The sequence below is a fragment of the Rhinoraja longicauda genome, chromosome 29, assembly GCF_053455715.1.
Source record: "Rhinoraja longicauda isolate Sanriku21f chromosome 29, sRhiLon1.1, whole genome shotgun sequence".
Taxonomy (NCBI): Eukaryota; Metazoa; Chordata; class Chondrichthyes; order Rajiformes; family Arhynchobatidae; genus Rhinoraja; species Rhinoraja longicauda.
Window position 1 is genome coordinate 18,480,714 of NC_135981.1, and position 19,882 is coordinate 18,500,595.

General features: G+C 41.9%; 1 protein-coding gene across 2 annotated transcripts; it reads right to left on the reverse strand.

Moving 5' to 3' along the window:
* Positions 1–3,747: 3,747 nt before the first annotated feature.
* On the reverse strand, positions 3,748–17,903 carry tmem101 (transmembrane protein 101). 2 transcript variants are annotated; one of them, XM_078424618.1, is made up of 4 exons: positions 17,755–17,903; positions 13,758–13,938; positions 10,474–10,620; positions 3,748–9,782 (listed from the first exon to the last, which is right to left on the reverse strand). In XM_078424618.1, the coding sequence occupies exons 1-4, from the start codon at positions 17,883–17,885 to the stop codon at positions 9,474–9,476; spliced, it is 768 nt and encodes a 255-aa protein (XP_078280744.1). In that variant the 5' UTR covers positions 17,886–17,903; the 3' UTR covers positions 3,748–9,473. The 2 variants fall into 2 exon arrangements, with proteins under 2 accessions (XP_078280744.1, XP_078280746.1); XM_078424620.1 differs by lacking the exon at positions 17,755–17,903 and adding an exon at positions 15,936–16,124.
* Between the last annotated feature and the right edge of the window lie 1,979 nt (positions 17,904–19,882).

The following is a 19,882-nucleotide window of genomic DNA, read 5'->3' on the forward strand; positions in this document are numbered from 1 at the left end:
ACTTGCCAGGCTTTGGCTCTGTTCTTTTTTTTGCCAGCTCTCTTTTCCTACTAGTCTGTCTGAAGAAGGGTCCCAACCCATAATGTTGTCTGACCATTCCCTCCATAGATCTGCCTGACCCACTGATGTCCTTCAGCCCTTTGTGTTTTGTTCAAGATTACACCACGCGCAGTTTCGAGCATCTTGACAAAGCAACATTCCTGCAGCAATTTTCAGGAGCTAAGACTATGTCCAACACTGCCTTGATGTCCAGGGAATTGACTCTGATCTCACCTCTAAAATTCAGTTGCTTTTAGTCCACTACTTCAGTTGCTTTTAGTCTACTACTTCCTTACAACTTGCAAATTAAAATTTTGGGAATCCTGCACCAGGACTCCCAAGTCTCTTTGCACCTTGGATTTTTGAATCCTCTCCCCATTTAGAAAATAGTCTATGCCTTTATTCCTTCTATCAATGTATGACCTCACCCTTTGCTCCACTGTATTCCATCTGCCACTTCTCTGCCCACTCTCCCAACCTGTCCAGGTCCTTCTGCAGACTCCCTACTTGCTCTGCGCCACCTGCCCCTCCACCTATCTTCATATCATCTGCAAACTTGGCCACAAAGCCATCAATTCTATCATCCAAATCATTAATATACAACGCAAAAAGTAGACCCAAGATAAACCGCTGCAGAACACAGCTAGTCACTGGCAGCCAACCCAGAAATGCTCCCTTTATTCCCACTCTGCATTCTGCCATTCAGCCAATCATACATCCACATTAGTATCTTCCCTCTAATTCCATGGGCTCACATCTTGTTTAGCAGCCTCACATGTGGTACTTTATCAAAGGCCTTGTCAAAATCAAAGTAAACAACATCCCCTGACTCACCTTTGTCTATCCTCCTATTTACTTCCTCAAGGATTTCCAACAGATTTCCAGGCAAGATCTCACCTTCACAAAACCATACTGACTTTGGCCTATTTTATCATGTGCTTCCAAGTACTCTGAAACCTCATCCTTAATAACGGACTCTAAAATCTTACCAACCACTGACATCAGGCTAACCAATAGTCAATAGTCAATTTTATTTGTCACATACACATAAATGTGCAGTGAAATAATAGATTACCCACAGTACCTCTTTTGCCTCGCTCCCTTCTTGAATAGTGGAGTAACATTTGCAATTTCCAGTCCTGACACTAGTGATTCTTGAAAGATTGCTCCTAATGCCTCCACAATCTCCAAAGATACCTTTCAGAACCCTGGGATATGGTCCATCTGATCCAGTTGACTTATCCACCTTCAGACCTTTCAGCTTCCCAAGCACCTTCTCCTTAGTAATAATAACTATATTAACCTGCCCCCAACTCACTTGAATTTCTGGCAAATTGCTGGTGTCTTCCGCTGTGAAGACAGATGCAAAAAAATACTATTCAATTTGCCCGCCTTCCCTATTACTACTTTTCCAGCATCGTTTTCCAGAATTCCATTGCCCAACCTTGCCTGTCTTTTAATCTTTATATATTTGAGGAAACGTTTGGTATCCTCCTTTAAATTATTGGCTAGCCTACCTTCATATCTCATCTTTTCTCCCTTTAGTACCTTTTTAGTTGCCTTCCATTGTTTTTTTAAGAGCTTCCCAATCCTGTAGCTTCCCGCTTATCTTTTCAACTTTTCAACTTTCCTTTTTTGCTGTCTTTGGCTTCCTTTACCAGCCACAGTTGCCTCATTCTCCCCATATAATCTTTCTTCCCTTTTGGGACATAAAGATCCTGCATCTTCTGAATTATTCCCAGAAACTCCTGCCATTGCTGCTCCACCGAGTCATTTCATATTTCACTGATTAACTGTATTCTGATAAGGAAGTAAGAAGTGGCCCTAGATTGTTTTGCTCTTTATTGACAGAACACTCCTGGGCATTTTATGATGTTGCCAGGAAGATTTCAGTTATGTTGTATTATGGAACAACTTGATCAAAGGTGCAGCCAGACCTGCATCATTTCCAGGAAGTTATAAGGAACTAATAGCCGTGCTGCATCTAATGGCTTAGTTTATTTCTTGTTACCTCATAAAGTATATCAAGTCGGCTGAGGACTGACCCCCACTTCTTGGGGAGTCCTCCTCTACTTTGCACTGCCAACCAACATTTGGTTGAACATATTTCAGTCACATCTTTCAGTCCGTCTTCCTCATTGCATTGGATTGCCAGGCTTGAATGCCATGGCAGAATGAGGTACATAATTGATAATGTTAGCTCTGGGGAATACAATTCTCCTTCTTCCACTGGCCCACTGCACCTCATGGATGTTCATAGGGTCATAAGGGATAGGAGTAGAATTAGGGCATTCGGCGCATCAAGTCTACGCCATTCAATCATGGCTGATCTATCTCTGCCTCCTAACCCCATTCTCCTGCCTTCTCCCCATAACCTCTGACTCCTGTACGAATCAAGAATCTATCTATCTCTGCCTTAAAAATATCTACTGACGGCCTCCACATTCCGTGGCAAAGAATTCCACAGATTCACCACTCTTAATCACCCTTCATCACCCTTAACATGTTATTAGATCAGAATCTATCCAACTGACCATGGTACGAGTCACACAATATAACGGAGTTAAGATAAGACTTAATCTATCAATATTATCATAGACAAATTCATGTAAGACAAGTAGACTGATGACAAAGATATCAATAGGCTTTTCCTTCATTTCTGATCAGTGCCCTCAACTTGAAACATTTGGGGGGGGTTTTCCTTTCCACATATGCTGCCAGACCAAATGAATATTTACAATAAATTTCCGTTTTTATTTCAGATTTCAAGCGTCTTAAGTTTTTTTTTCAGTCTAATCACAAAATTACTTCCTAGCTACTACCAGCTCAATGGATAGATGCATCCTTGGAGTCTTAGTAATCCTTAGTCAAGGATGATTCCTCTGAGCTGCACTCTGCAAAATACACGTTAAATTACTCACCTCGGGTACATTTTGGGCTTATTCATGCTTTAGTGATAGTTTTCCAAATGCCCAACACAGAGCATTGAATTACCAGTTGAGGGAAGGGTCTTGATGGTAACCAGCAGAGCTCGTGGTCGATATTTGACCTCCTGACAAGATTTTGAAGACTTCCATGTCATTTACTCCTAAATACATTGTACTGCGCTCCAATTCTGGAGAGGTTAGCCTGAAAGTGGAACAGGGTTGCTCTGATTGTGGAACAAGGCAAGCCCAGAGATCATGGTGTTGGAGTCTATATGTGGGCCAACTCTTCCAATTTTCACACAAGCTGACATTATTAGCAAAGGATTTATTCACAAAATGCTGGAGTAACTCAGCATTTCAGGCAGCATCTCAGGAGAGAAGGAATGGATGACGTTTCGGGTCAAGACCCTTCTTCAGACTGATGTCAGGGGGGCGGGACAAAGGAAGGATATAGGTGGAGACAGGAAGATAGAGGGAGATCTGGGAAGGGGAAGAGAGGGACAGAGGAACTATCTAAAGTTGGGGAAGTCGTTGTCCATACCACTGGACAATAATAATAAACCTAAACCTCTCATTTGTACACAATGATAATAATTCGGCCCATGATCGCAGTTGAATGAGGGATTGAAGAAAGGTTTATACATCACAACAAAACATTAATACTGTTGCAGCAAAATAACCAAAATGAATATTTAACATGCAAACTTTAACACGAATTGAAAAAAAGCTTCGGAAAAAAATATTTTTCCAAGGATTAAGAAGTGACACAAAATGTTCTTTGAAACTTTATTACATTTATTGCTGAAATTTACCTCCACGTACAATTCACATTTTCATCTGGAGCATGAGAAACATTTGTTAAAATTCCAAACTTTAATTCAGGATTTAACATGAACCAAAGAAAACGTTGGAGTACATACCTCGTTACCCAATGAAAAGGTGCTTTGAACCTTCTATAAAATTTACACATGCTTTTTCACTTTCTTTGATCAGCTATTCATTGCGTTCCTTCCTTCTTTCCTGACCTGCTGAGTTACTCCAGCATTTTGTGAATAAATACCTTCGATTTGTACCAGCATCTGGTTATTTTCTTATACTATTCATTGCCAATTGGCTACAAAGAAACAGTAAAGTACACTCTTTCTGAGCAGCCGATTCTATTAGTTTTTAAATCGGAATCACTGAACAATTTTTTCTGATTCTCACCAAATCGGTTGGAAAATATTAAAAATTTTAGCACACATATAATTTCAATGCATTTTTTTACATTGTTCATCTGGAGTCATACAACATGGAAACAGCCTGTCGTGTCTGCAAATAACCATCAGGACTAGTTCTATTCTTCCTCTCAGATCAACATAACTCTAGTTGCCGTTCCCACCTCGTCCCATCGCCACCGCCATTCTCCAGCCGTAGGCCTACGCCAACAATAAATTCCTTCTCTCCAGACATGCTGCCTGTCCCGGTGAATTATCCCGACATTTTGTGTCTATCTTGGATTATTGTGCTGTTTTGATCAATCTGCTATTGGTAGGATTAAGCCGTAGAAAATATTTACGAGACTTAAGTTATTGGGAGAGGTTGGGCAGGTTAGGAATTTATTCCTTGGAGCATAGGTGAGCGAGCCAGGCATGTGAGTGAGGTAAAAAAAAAAGAGGAAAAGAACCGAGCGCTTGTACAACGGGGATCAAAAATGTACACACAAAATTACCCGTTTCAAGCCTCTTTTAGTGCATTTCAAAGTAAAAACAGACATTACAAAATAATGTGAATATATCGATCCTATAAAAGGCTAAACTCACTGCTGCTGGCATTTTTGTATACTACAGCACAACTAAATAAGTCAGATTTTGATTTTCAATCCTTTTTCTTGGAGAAGTTACTGAGGGAAGTGCAGATTGATTTAACATAACTGAGGATCAGATTTAGCAGTGTGCACATGAACTCTTTTTGTTTTAAACATGTCGTAACACATTTCATCAGCATCTACTTGAATAAAAAAAATTCCATTCCTAAAATCACGCTGTACTTACAGGGTCATATAAAAGTAAATGTATTTGGAGAAAGTCCTTGATATGTCATTGGGGTTATAGAAAGACATTAGACAAAAAAAGTACTCCTGTCATTTAATTACAAAACACTTTGACATTAAAGTCGCTGACATCAAGGTTGTGTAAACAATTTACACAAGTGCGCACAGAAAATAATTCACGGTTACCAGTTCATGTTCCAATTGGCACGTACGTTCTTAATAAAAGATTGTTTATTCAAAGAGGATCATAATATGAAGGATTTGATTAAACCAGAGAGGATCCAGAAAAGGCTCATGGGAAGGTTGCCTAAATTAGAGAGTTTGGATTATAAAGAGATTAGGCAGCGACTGTTTTCCCTGAAGCAAAGGAAATTGAAGGGTGACTTTAAAGAGGTGTATAAAATTATGAGGGGCACAGATAGGGTAGATAATCACAGTGTTTTCCCAGTGTAGGGGAGTCTAAGATTAGAGATCATAGGTTGAAGATTCAAAGGGGAAGGGAAAGATCTAAAGGGTAATCGAGGGGCAAGATTTTCCACACAGTTATGGTGTTATGGAAAGAGCTGCCAGAGAAAGGGGTTGCGACAGATGCAATTACAATGTTGAGACAAGATTTGGACAGGTATGTGGTTAGAAAAAGGTTTGTAGCATTATGGGCCAATGGGATTAGCATAGATTGGCCTTAACAAATGGAATATTTCCCCATTATAAAACTCTATGAACATATGAACGCCATCATTTAATCAATCAGGTTATCTAATCATAGTATTTTTGACTTAAAATACAAAGAAATAAAATGGACATAGATCAAATTGACTTAGATCAACCTGGTATGTTCTGAACACCATTGCAATACAAGTTTGTTTTACAGCTTAAAACAGTTTCATTTGCTAATTTCCTTTCTTCAAATAACTAGCAAAAGTATTGAAAAATTGGGTTTCATTTCTCTGCACCAGTTACTACATGTTTCATTTTTTTAAATGCTCAAGGTATGCCTTCAGCTTGAAACGTTTTCCAAAGACAGTTGTATTTTGGTTGAAATTGTATTTAATGTAGAGTCCTTTCTTTCATTCGTTCTCACATCAAGAGTATAAGGGATTCCATATGAACAATAAGGGATGATGCAATTGAAGAAATTTTGCCCAAGAAACTACAAAATACTTGTCTTCTATAGAGGAAATATAAACTATATTTATTGGCGTGGTAGAAATAAGCAAAAAGATTTTGCACTGAATTGTATTTCATTAGGCTCTCCTTTACTTGATGAAATTAGCAACTTCCATCTTCAATATGTTTAGAAAAAAGTTACATAAATACAAACAATTCATGGACAATGTCAATCAGCCTCGTGTTAAATGATGAAACTAAATGTTTGAATTACAACTATATCAATGCTCTTACTTCTGCATTGTAAACATATTTAGATTGAATTTCACTGACTATACATAGCAAGAGTGTGGGAGAGGGAGAGAGCAGATGTGGTGGGGTGAGGAAGAGTGTGTGGATAAGAGCATGTGTGATTGCGTCTGTCCACGAGTTGACAGAATGTACCTGTGTGTGAATACAATAGATACAGGCACTTATGCAAGTTCATACTTTAAGTCTATGGAGTAGGGCCAGCTCGAATCCCCTTAGACCAAGATATCACCCTGCCAAGACCTCAAAGTAACTCATGTTCAACAATCATCCCCCAGTGAAAGAAATCACACAGAGGCATCTTCCACTCTTCACTCCAGATGAAGCAAATTATCCTTGCCCTTGAATGCTGCCTACGAAGAAAGTAACTCCACTTAATTTTAATAAATAATTTATGGTTGCAAGCTCTTCAATGAATACTTGAACTAATCACAGCTTGGTACATATTTCAGTTGACTGGTAATCCACTTATTTTTCCAAATGTATATTATATTGAAAATAGAATATTTGTTCAAAAGCTATCTGTGGAAAAGGGATATCCGTTTAAAAATCTCTGAAGAGAGAAGAGTACCAACCCGAAACGTTTTCTGTCCATTCACTTCACAGATGCTGACTGACTGGCCGAGCTTAGTTTTCTTGCTCATGAACGGTTTAAACAAAGGAGCATTCAAACCTTTCTATAGATCATGTCATTCGAACAATTGCCTAGGATCAATGATGGTCATTTGTTCATTTATAGGATATAATTTTTAATGACAATTTTAATCCCAATATGTTACTTATGCAGTATCACAGTGTGAAACAGTGTTAATCCCTCTGAGACAAACACAACTGAAGCCTTATACAACACAGATCAACCTGCAAGAAACAAATAGGAGTGAGGGGCCTGGATCCAACTGATCCAAATTCCCACCATTCACTTAATCTGAACATACTCTTCATGAAGGGAAAGTAACAATGACAATATAGACAAAGATAGATTAGATTTTGTTTTACATTCTTCAGCACAGATTATAGAAACTCGAGGCTTAAAATCCCACTGAAATCTAGTCAAATTTACAAACATTTTAAACTCATGAGTGACAGGGCAGTTGCAGTTTTACCATGTGGAATATTAATCTTAGTTTTCAGATGCCACAATTCACAACCCCTTCAATTTACAATCATAAATCACTTCAATATACAGCATGTTTTACTGTGAATTCATTGTCTTTTTTTGCCTTTGTAAAATATTCATTCAAGCTCTTTCTCTTCCTGTGATAAGTAGTCACAATTATAAAAAAGATAATTCAATATAAAGCCTCCAAATATTAAACATAGTGAACCCGCTGTGACTCTGAATTTTTAATTAAATGTCCATTTAAAATTGAATTGCATTTCTGCTTATTTATTTACAGAGGAAATCCTTTGTGAGATCACAACGAAGAAATGGTATAAAATAGCTTTACTGTTTTAGACAGACCATGATATATATTCATGTCTTCATCACAGTCGATGCCTTCATCATTTGGGGAGGGTCCACTTGCTGAACAATTTATAAAATTAACAGAAACTAGAGATCCTCCATTTCTTCATAAAGCCAATTCATTTTTTTTAAACCTGATTTCATTTTTTTTAACTCGGTTTGCAGGATGAGCACAACAGCTTGAGGGCCAATTGTAAAGTTTTAGTACAATTTTGTTCAGTAGTTAGGGATTGGATGAAGGGGAAAGAAAAGGAAAGGTCACAGCAAATCTGAAGCTATTGATGAGTTGATGTACTCCCAGGAATTCATGAAAGCTCTTACTATCTCCATTACACTCTTTGGAAACAGTGGGCCTCATTAATGCACCCTCAAAGGCAACTTTTAGATTATAAAAAGGTATTTATTTTTTAACTATAACTTAATATAAATCCAAAAGCAACAACTCATTGTAGCTCGTGATTTATCCAGAGAGATTGACCACCAACAACCACAGCTCTCCAAAAAAAATTAAATTTCAGCAGAAACAAAGGATTGAGGTGAAACAAATCGACAGAAAACGGTTAAAAGGCGAGATAAATTATTTACTCTATGAAAAAAAATCAGTGTGCTTAAAATAATGATCATTTCACTCAAAGGATTAATGCCTGGACTCAGTAGCTGACGTGGTCAACATTATCCACCTGAAAATTCACCACATCTTTTGGCTTAGTCGTCTTCTGATTTACTTATCCAGCTTCTACATAGCCAAGTGAGAAACTCCAGAAGAGTAACCCTTCAGAATATGTTGCTTAAAACTATAGCACTGCCCAACCCGTTGAGGGAAGTGCTGGCTATTATACCATCAAAGTGAAATTGGAGGAAAGGAAAAAAAAAATCAGTGGCATTGCAATCAAAACTGAAATTTCAATCAAAATGAACATTATTGTGATGGTGGCCCATCTGTGGATTGTCACAGATCTACTGTCTCAAGAAGTAAGGAGGGCCTTTAGGCTGCCTACTAGATCAATTAGTGGACACTAGGTGTTGTTCATCTTGCTTGCGTAAGTAACCTTGGGGAGCAGACGAAGGAAATAGAAGTTGGAAAAAAATATGCTTTTAAGGGAGGAAACCGATTCGCACACGATAATAGAACTGTTTAGTATTATACTACAAGGAACAATGGACTCATAAGTTATATAAATCACAGGACATCATGTTGCAACAAATTACAGGCCGTATTTATCATTCATGATGCAGCACATGGAATTTGGTGAAAAGATATATCAATGAACACAAAATGAGCCAATATTTCAGATACATACAGCTGATGCAAATGTCCATCTGCCTAAGGCAAGCACCCAATATCTCAAAACAGTCCTGGAAAGTGAGATACCACGCCAGGAGCAGAAAGTTGTCCCTCAGTTAGTTTGTATGTTCACCAGGATCTAAGCAATTGCTCACTCAGTTCACTTTATCTTTCGAATTGTGAGAGAATATCTTCTATATTGAAAATATATTTAAGAGCCTGTACATATTTTTTTTTAAATGTCAAATAAATAGCAGTACAAGGATTCATTAGTGCCATGCAATGAGGAACTTCACCTTTAAAATAACATTAGCAATCTGTGGCCAAAATTATGGCAGCACCAAAAATGCCCACATTCTGCCCGAGCAGCTTCATTTGATTCCAGAACTCAACCCTGCGCGAATGGTGCCAATAGCCCACATTTCCATCAATAAACAGAATTACAATGGGCAGAAGAATAGAAAGCATCTGGGCTGCAGTCCGTACACAGTATCCAGAGAGGAAAGACAAAGCCAGCACAGCATAAAGTACAAACAGCAATTGCAGTGTAATTTCTCCTCCTATGATGTGATTCAGATATGCCAGCCGGTCCTCCTTACTATGCTGCAGGGAGTAAGCCTAAAGATTAAATACAACAGAATTAGAATATCATGATTTAAACTGTCACCTATTATAACTGTTGTCTGTGCCAATGAACAAGTGGTTCAGTTTGGATACACAGTGTGGAAACAGTGGCCCACCTTTGGCCCACTCATTCCACTCTAACCATTGATCACCCGATCACACTAGTTCTATGTTATAGCACTTTCGCACCGACTCCCTTTAGATTAGGGGCAATTTTACAAAGGCCAATTAACCTATAAACCCGTACGTTTTAGGGATGTGGGAGGAAACTGGAGCACTTGGAAGAAATACATGCGGTCACAGGGAGAAAGTGCAAACTCCATTGAAATAGTACGTGAGGTCAGGATTGAACCCATAGTACATGAGGTCAGGATTGAACCTGGGTCTCTGGTGCTGTAAGGCAGCAAGCTCGACCAGCTGTGCCACTCTGTCACCATTCATTTCTAACTTCTACAATCTCTACTACCTCAGTCCAAATCTAACTGAAGTACAATTCAGCACTGCTGAAAGGTTTTTGGGAGGGGAGAATTAGAGCCACAGTGAATTAGGTTAGGATTAGTTTATATTTCTTTTATTCCAAAACCCAAAGCAGTAAAATATCAGTATTCACAACATTCGTATGTTTCGATAAAAGTCGCTAATATAAAAATTATAATTTGTAGTGTCAAAAAGGTCAATTACTCACCACACAAATAAGGTGGATGCCAAGAAACACTTGCCCCGTGGACTGTAACGACCTTGTACGAGGCTTCTGCCGATATATCTCACCAGCTCCACTCGCTAATATCAGGAATCCTCCAATTACAGCTATCGTCCTGGAATACATCCTTACCTGTGGAATTCAAAATGCTTATTTACTTCCTTCAGCAATACAGGATTTCTTTACTACATCAATCTCACATTTTTTTTATATAGGTTTATAGCATTTTATATTTGAAATGACATCGCCCAGTAATAAAATGTCACCAGGACTCAAAAACATATTTCACCACATTTCAATCAGTGCCCAAAAGACATCAATTAGATTTTGATATCCCTTCAATATCTAAGGGGATTCAAACATTGAAACATGCCAGAGACACAAACACCACAAAGGGTCCAACTGAAACTTACTACATCAAAAGTTTTAGATTTTTGTTCATTAGACTGAACAAAAACACTTCTATTGCTCAAGGCGGCACAGCAGAAGAGTTGCTGCCTTACACAGGCATGTGAGTGAGGTAAAAGAAAAAAAGAAGAAAATGATCCGAGCACTTGCGCGAGGCGTACAACTCATTACAGTTCCACCACTGATTTTCTGGCACTCTGGTTCCAGAGCTTTGCTGGTTTATCCAGTAGGCCAAGGAAGCCGGCTATGGGGATAGATTTCCTGGCTCCAGCTGGGCTGGAGGTCCAGAGCCCCGGCCGCAGGTTGCAAATTCAACCCACCGATCGGCCGTGGAAGTCCCGATGAGGTCGAAATTGGCTGCCTTGCCCAGCCTGGGTGCCACATTTCCGGGGAGACTTCCAGGGCGCTCCTGGGTGTTGGGGTTGGGGGGGGGGGGGGATTTCTCACAGAACCCCTAGCGACCTCTAGTGGAACCTAGATTTCATTACAAGTCTATACATCGTTTATTTTTTTTCTTAATTTTTCCGATCCGATTTCTCCTTTTATTTGGCAAAGTGTAAAACGCGGAAACCATGTAAAAAGCTCGGAAAATGGATTTTAAAAACACGGAAATCCACAGAAAAGCCTGCCTGCTTACAGTCCAGATATCCGGGTTTAACCCTGACCTCGGGTGCTGTCTGAAAAGAGTTTATATGTTCTCCCCATGACCTGTGTGGGTTTTCTCTGGGATCTCCAGTTTCCTCACACATTCCAAAGATGTACAGGTTTGTAGGTTAATTGGCTTGGTATAACTGTAAATTGTTCCTAGTGTGTAGGATAGTGCTAGTGTGCGGAGATCGTTGGCAGGTGCGGACTTGGTGGGCCGAAGGGCCTGTTTCTGCACTGTTTCTCTAAACTAAACTATTTTCTGCAGGAGATTAATGCTGTTAAAACCAATCTAAAAAAGAAATCTTGCTTGGACAGAGTCTTTATGGGCAAGCCATCCCAAAATCCCTTTTGAGGGTTATTTGGGCATTCTCAGTATTTCATCAGCATACGGGAAAAAATTGTTGCAGTGCACAGAGCAAGAGTAAAAGCCTCATCAAAACCTATGTTTGATGTCCTGCAAGTTCCCTTGCATGGTCACTTATTTTAGCTGATCAACCATAGAAATAGGTAGCTGGAGCACATTTACCTCTCCAATATAAATTACAATCCAAACTTCATGTGTGATGCAAGATTTGTGTGTGAAGAGAGAAAATAAAAGAAATACATTTCAATACAAAGTCATTTTGTTAAGAGAATGAAAATTCAACAAAATCACTTATAATACTGACACAAATAGAGGCCATTCCCCAAATTCAAGCTACTCCATGTTTGCCTATACCAGTAAAACATGAAATTAAAATAACTAGAATGTAGGCCACACTCTTCTCTCTTAAGCCCTTTGCTCCTCTAGGGAGCACAGGCCATTGACAAATGTCCTTCACCTCACTCGGTTGTTGGCGGTTCTTTCGAGATCTCCCCAGTTGCGCCCACTCCCAATAATCTCTGCCTGGACACCTATTCTCCTGTTGCTGGGGCGACCTCTTCCTTTTTCCTTTTTCCATTAAAATAACTAGAATGTAGGCCACAACTTGACCAAAATTAGTAGGAAAGAACTGCAGAGGCTGGTTTAAATCGAAGGTAGACACAAAATGCTGGAGTAACTCAGCGGGGCAGGCAGCATCTCTGGAGAGAAGGAATGGGTGACATTTCGGGTCGAGACCCTCCTACAGACCAAAATTATTTTGTTTTGCAAAAGTAATGTCTAAATTAGTGCCATTACATCACAAACAGGCTCAGAGTTGTTGTGTGGTATTAATTGGTAATCAATGGATTCCTGGATCTCTAGAAGATTATATATTCTGGGATTTGACTTAATTCTTAACCACTACATATCTGCCTTTTCATTTTCCAAGCTTTATTGAATGAAGCTGCTATAATTTATGATCCACCAATCTTTAAGCAAACAGTGATTACATTGTTTTATTTCCTGCTTAAAATAGAAGCACCCCCCCCCCCCCCCCCACACACACACACACCATAGCGCACTGGATAATTATCCTATTGTTAAAATACATCACCAAGAACCATTGCTCTTCAAGGTGGAGAGTCAATCTCAGGATTATTTCAATTTCACTTCATCTGAATAGTCAGAAATAGCAAGTAATTGAGTAAACAGTTAGTATAAGAAAATAACTACAGATGCTGGTACAAATCGAAGGTATTTATTCACAAAGTGCTGGAGTAACTCAGCAGGTCGGGCAGCATCTCGGGAGAGAAGGAATGGGTGACGTTTTGGGTCGAGACCCTTCTTCAGACTGAAGAAGGGTTGAGTCTGAAGAAGGGTCTCGACCCGAAACATCACCCATTCCTTCACTCCCGAGATGCTGCCCGACCTGCTGAGTTACTCCAGCACTTTGTGAGTAAACAGTTAACCTGAACATAAAAGGAGGAGAAATGTAGAAACAAGGAACTGCAGATGCTGGTTTACACAAAAGGATATAAAGTGCTGGAGTAACTCAGCGATTAGGCACCATCCGTGAAGAACATGGATAGGTGACGTTTCAGGGCCCTTCTTGAGACTTATTGACTCCAGTCTGAAGAAGGGTGCTGACCCGAAACGTCACCTATCCATGTGTTGCAGAGATGCTGCCTGACTCGCTGAGTTACTCCAGCACTTTGTGTCCATCAAGTAGGAGGCTTCACATTAGCAATAGAAACAATTGCATGGAAACTATAGCAGAGGCAATTACTTCTTGCCACCCCCGTTTAGAGTGGAGCTCGTCTTGCAGTGGAGTTTGAGATTGTTCAAAGAATGCTCACTTTGGTTTCCTCACCTTAAGCCAGTCCCCGTAGTGCACCTGTTCTCCAACGTATGATGCATATGTGCTGACAGCCAACTGAAGGGCAGCTCCCAAGGCAAACCATCTCCTCTTCACACCGAAGGACATGAAACTGGCGCAGATAACTGCAGCTCCCATATCAAAATAGAGGTATGGCACTGGAATATCCGGCTTCCTAAGAGAAGGCAGAAAACCAATCACTTTCACTGGAAAGCCAAAGCCAAATGTACAGCTGTACATTTAAACAGGCATTTATGCTGCCAATATAAACCAACCTTAACAATTCATCATAACAAGATATTTACAGATACAATTTCACAAAATTTATATCCATAATTTCCATACAATAAGGATCGATCCCACCAACCATAGCTGTCTTCCAAAAAAACCTTTAATTTAAGCAGAAATGCAAGATTGAGGTAAAACAAATTGGTAAAAAGGCAAGATAAAAATAACATAGTACATCACAGGAACCGCTCTGCAGCCCACTATGTTAGTGCCATATCATTTACATTATTAAAAAGAATCGTGTTTGAAAGATGGGGAACAATTTCAGTCCACCTTGTCTGTGCCAAGACACAGATTAATCCCATTCCCACTAATTTTCCTTGTAATCTCTTCTCCCCCACATCACCATCAATTCTCTCCCACCACCTCCTGCTCCGAGATACTTTGGGACACATTGCAATGGCTCACTAAACTGCCAATCCACACAACTTTGGAAGCCGGGGAACTCAGGGGAGAAAGTCTTCGGGAGAACATGCAAATTTCACACAAAGAACAGGGTTCAAGGCTGAACATGAATCACTGACGTTGTTGAAAATTTACCACAACTCCAAATCTTTTGGACACAAAGAACATGCCACCACCTCAGCTTTGATGGTTAACTGTGCTCAAGCCTATGAGAGCCAAGCAGACTTTTGACTGATTGAAAGATACAGCCCCTTCGACCCACAGAGTCCACACCAACCATCAATCACCCAGTCACACTAGTTTTATGTTATCATACTTTCGCATCCACTCCCTGCACTGTAGAGACATTTTATTGAGGCCAATTAACCCGCAAACCAGATTGTCTTTGGGATGTGGGAGGAAATCGGAGCATCCAGAGGTTCTGCTGCAGTTGTACAGGGCCTTGGTGAGACCACACCTGGAGTATTGCATACAGTTTTGGTCTCCTAATCTGAGGAAAGACATTCTTGCCATAGAGGGAGTACAGAGAAGGTTCACCAGATTGATTCCTGGGATGGCAGGACTTTCATATGAAGAAAGACTGGATAGACTCGGCTTGTACTCGCTGGAATTTAGAAGATTGAGGGGGGATCTTATAAAAACTTACAAAATTCTTAAGGGGTTGGACAGGCTAGATGCAGGAAGATTGTTCCCGATGTTGGGGAAGTCCAGAACAAGGGGTCACAGTTTAAGGATAAGAGGGAAGTCTTTTAGGACCGAGATGAGAACGTTTTTTTTCACACTGAGAGTGGTGAATCTGTAGAATTCTCTGCCACAGAAGGTAGTTGAGGCCAGTTCATTGGCTATATTTAAAAGGGAGTTAGATGTGGCCCTTGTGGCTAAAGGGATCAGGGGGTATGGAGAGAAGGCAGGTACGGGATACTGAGTTGGATGATCAGCCATGATCATATTGAATGGCGGTGCAGGCTCGAAGGGCCGAATGGCCTACTCCTGCACCTATTTTCTATGTTTCTATGAAACGCACCCGGTCACAGGGAGAATGTGCAAACTCCACACAGTACCAGAGGTCAAGATTGAACCCTGGACTCTAGCAACTGCGCCTCTTTGTCCTCCCAGACTTAACTGAATGAATGGCAATTCCTTTCAAAAATAATAAATTATTTTTAAATAAAAAGCCTAACATGACAAATATTCCACAACACTTTCCAGGAAATGGGATACCACGACACAACGGAGATAGGAGATCAGGAAACTAAAATGTTGGTCATGGTTTCAGGGGTGCCTCACCAGGAAAAAAAGGTAAGGAAACAAAAGGTTTCCCTGGAGCTTAGTGTTGGCAGTTGAAGGCACAGGTGGAAACGCTGTAGCAAATAAAATCAGAGACGTGCAGAAAAACAGAACCAAAGGAACAACACATATGAGAGTCTTGCGTCTCATATTATAGCTCAGAGAGGCATGCAGGCACAGAATTATAAATACCTCATTCAAAATATCAGATGCATTTTGATTTTGATCATATTTCCCAGAACCCAAATTGCACATGTCTTCGTAATTTTCAAAGATGCAAAACTAAATGGTGTTTAATTTGTGATAACTCCAAAGAGGCCATGTATCATGCAATATGTGAATTTGCCCTGCCGTTGATAATGGATGTGGTCTCATAATTAAACACTTTCATAAGTCAGATGGGGGAAGAGAGGAAGTGACGATGTGGTGACCAGGGAAACATAGGTAGGAATTCCACAGCCTGCGTCGAAAATACCTGGATGATACTCCTTGTGAGACCCAGCACTGTCATTGCTCCCTCTCTTCTACCACACCATCCTTCCTCCACTCTCCCAACCACACCAACCTCTCTCCCACCCTGTACATCATCCTCCCATCCACCCCAACACACCATCATTTCTCCCCCTCCACAACATGCTCCCACGCTACACCTTCTCCCCTCCAGCCATACCCTCCCCGTTCCCACACCCCACCTTGTCCACACACCCTCCGCTCACATTCCACACATCCCTACCCACCCCCTCAACCCTTTCCCACACCCTTACCTTCTCTGCACCCCCATCCCCCACATCCTCTTCCCCTTCCCTACACCCCACCGTCTCCATTCCCTCCGCATCTCCCACTCTTTCCCCACACACCATCACCTCCCTCACACTCCCCTCCCCTCCATTACCCTCTCCTCCCCTCCATTACCCTCTCCTCCCCTCCATTACTCTCGCCTCCTCTCCCTCACACTCCCCCCTCCTCCATTACCCTCTCCTCCCCTCCATTACCCTCTCCTCACCTTCATTACTCTCCCCTCCCTCACTCTCCTCCCCTCCATTACTCTCTCCCCTCCATTACTCTCTCCCCTCCATTACTCTCCCCCCTCCATTACTCTCCCCCCTCCATTACTCTCCCCTCCATTACTCTCCCCCCTCCATTACTCCCCTCCCTCACACTCTCTCCCCTCCATTACTCTCCCCCCTCCATTACTCTCCCCTCCATTACTCTCCCCTCCATTACTCTCCCCCTCCATTACTCTCCCCTCCATTACTCTCCCCCTCCATTACTCTCCCCTCCATTACTCTCCCCCTCCATTACCTCTCCCCTCCATTACTCTCCCCCTCCATTACTCTCCCCCTCCATTACTCTCCCCTCCATTACTCTCCCCTCCATTACCTCTCCCCTCCATTACTCTCCCCTCCATTACTCTCCCCTCCATTACTCCCCCCTCCATTACTCTCCCCTCCATTACTCTCCCCCCTCCATTACTCTCCCCCTCCATTACTCTCCCCCTCCATTACTCTCCCCTCCATTACTCTCCCCTCCATTACTCTCCCCTCCATTACTCTCCCCTCCATTACTCTCCCCTCCATTACTCTCCCCCTCCATTACTCTCCCCTCCATTACTCTCCCCCTCCATTACTCTCCCCTCCATTACTCTCCCCCTCCATTACCTCTCCCCTCCATTACTCTCCCCCTCCATTACTCTCCCCCTCCATTACTCTCCCCTCCATTACTCTCCCCTCCATTACCTCTCCCCTCCATTACTCTCCCCTCCATTACTCTCCCCTCCATTACTCCCCCCTCCATTACTCTCCCCTCCATTACTCTCCCCTCCATTTCTCTCCCCTCCATTACTCCCCCCTCCATTACTCTCCCCTCCATTACTCTCCCCTCCATTTCTCTCCCCTCCATTACTCTCCCCTCCATTTCTCTCCCCTCCATTACTCTCCCCTTCCTCACACCCCCACCCTCTCTCTCTCCCCCCACACTGTCTCTGCCCCCGAGCCCCACCTCCGCCGCTCACCTGCGCTGATCAGCCCGTTCGGCGAACAGCATCAACATGCTGAAGCAGTTCCAGAAGGGGAAGCGGGTGAGGATGACGGCGCCTAAGCGCACAAGGAGTTTAAAGAAGCGTCTGCGAGCATCCAGCGCCATGACTGCCCGGCTGCCCGGCTGCCCGACCACAACTCGGGTCCGTGCGGAAACCCGGGCTCCGAGCGTTGGTTCCTCCCGCCCGCCTGCCCCCCCTGCACCACCTGCCCCCCCCCCCTGCACCACACGCCCATGACCCACTCCATACAAGCACTCCCCTCTGGCTCAATAAATAATTCCCAACTAGTTTGTTTTCATCAAACATAAATCTAGTCTATTGTGTTTTACGAAAGTAAAGAGACAGAACCGTGTTTGCCAAAGTTTCAGTTTTTGAGTCATGACTTCCATTCCACCCAAAACTTGTATTTGAATGATTACATGTATTTGCATTAGCATTTTGCAGCAGTTACAACAGTTAAACTAAAGAAACAGTGACATTCTTTTGAATGTCGTCAATTTAGTACCATAAAATTTGCTCTCACGTGTTTTCTTTCACAGAGGTGCTTCACAGTCATTAAGTAGTTTTGAGTGGGGTTATGTACAAATTATGTACTATCCCAATTTGCAGATGATACAAAGTTGGGTGGCAGTGTGAGCTGCGAGGAGGATGCTATGAGGCTGCAGGGTGACTTGGATAGGTTGGGTGAGTGGGCAGATGCAGTATAATGTGGATAAATGTGAGGTTATCCACTTTGATGGCAAGAACAAGAAGGCAGATTATTATCTGAATGGGGTCAGATTAGGAAAAGGGGAGGTGCTACGAGACTAGGATGTCCTTGTACATCAGTCACTGAAAGTAAGCATGCAGGTATAGCAGGCAGTGAAGAAAGCAAATGGTATGTTGGCCTTCAAGATTTGAGTATAGTAGCAAGGAGGTCCTACTGTACAGGGCCCAGGTGAGACCTCACCTGGAGTATTGTGTGCAGTTTTGGTGTCCTAATTTTTGGAAGGACATTCTTGCTATTGAAGGAGTGTAGCATAGGTTCCCCAGGTTAATTCCCGGGATGGCGGGACTGACATAGGATGAAAGAATGGGTCAACTGGGCTTATATTCACTAGAATTTAGGGTGAGAGGGGATGTTATAGAAACATATAACATTTGTCAGGGATTGGACAGGCCAGATGCAGGAAAAATGTTCCCGATTGTGGGGGAGTCCAGAACCAGGGGTCACAGTTTAAGAATCAGGGGTAGACCATTTAGGACTGAGATGAGGAAAACTTTTTCACCCTGAGAGTTGTGAATCTGTGGAATTCTCTGCCACAGACGGCAGTGGAGGCCCATTCACTGGATGTTTTCAAGAGAGGGTTAGATATAGCTCTTAGGGCTAACGGAAGCAAGGGATATGGGGTGAAAGCAGGAACGGGGTACTGATTTTGGATGATCAGCCATGATCATATTGAATGGTGGTGCTGGTTCAAAGTGCCATATGGTCTACTCCTGCACCTATTTTCTGTTTCTCTGTAGGCCAAAACAAAAGGCAATAAGTGAAGGCCATCAATAAGCAATCCTATGAATGGTCAGATGATTGAAAGGATTGGTTCTCTAATCTCTTTACCACTGAGTCCGAAGAAGACTCCCTACCCATAAACATCACCTGTCCATTCCCCTCCACAGATGCTGCTTGACCCACTGAGTTCCTCCAGCATTTTGTCTTTTGCACACGATTCCAGCATTTATCATGTATTGTCTAATGTATCTAATCATGTATTGTCTTTCTGCTGACTGGATAGCATGCAACAAAAGCTTTTCACTGTGCCTAGGTACATGTGACAATAAACTAAACTGAACATTTGCAGTCTCTTGTGTCTCTGTTTGTCATCCGATTGCTTCAGGTCAATGTAATATCCATTAAGCAACACCTCTTATGCAGTTGCCCGGGATTGAGAATGGCTTGAGAGTCTACTCGAGTTTTGGATATTATGAGGTGATATTATTGGCCTCAGCAATCACCTCATCATATCCAAAACTGGAGTGGACTGGTGAATAGTGAACTTCTCTTTAGGTGGAGCAGAAGGTGCCTGATAAAGTGGCCATGTCGGTAGTGGGTGAGGAGGTGCAT

Coding starts and splice junctions, on each gene's coding strand:
- tmem101 (XM_078424618.1), bottom strand. CDS start 17,885: ATGGCGCTGGATGCTCGCAGACGCTTCTTTAAACTCCTTGTGCGCTTA. Junction 10,621..13,757: donor ACTACGGGGACTGGCTTAAG/GTGAGGAAACCA, acceptor TGAATTCCACAG/GTAAGGATGTATTCCAGGAC. Junction 9,783..10,473: donor GCATCCACCTTATTTGTGTG/GTGAGTAATTGA, acceptor TTTAATCTTTAG/GCTTACTCCCTGCAGCATAG.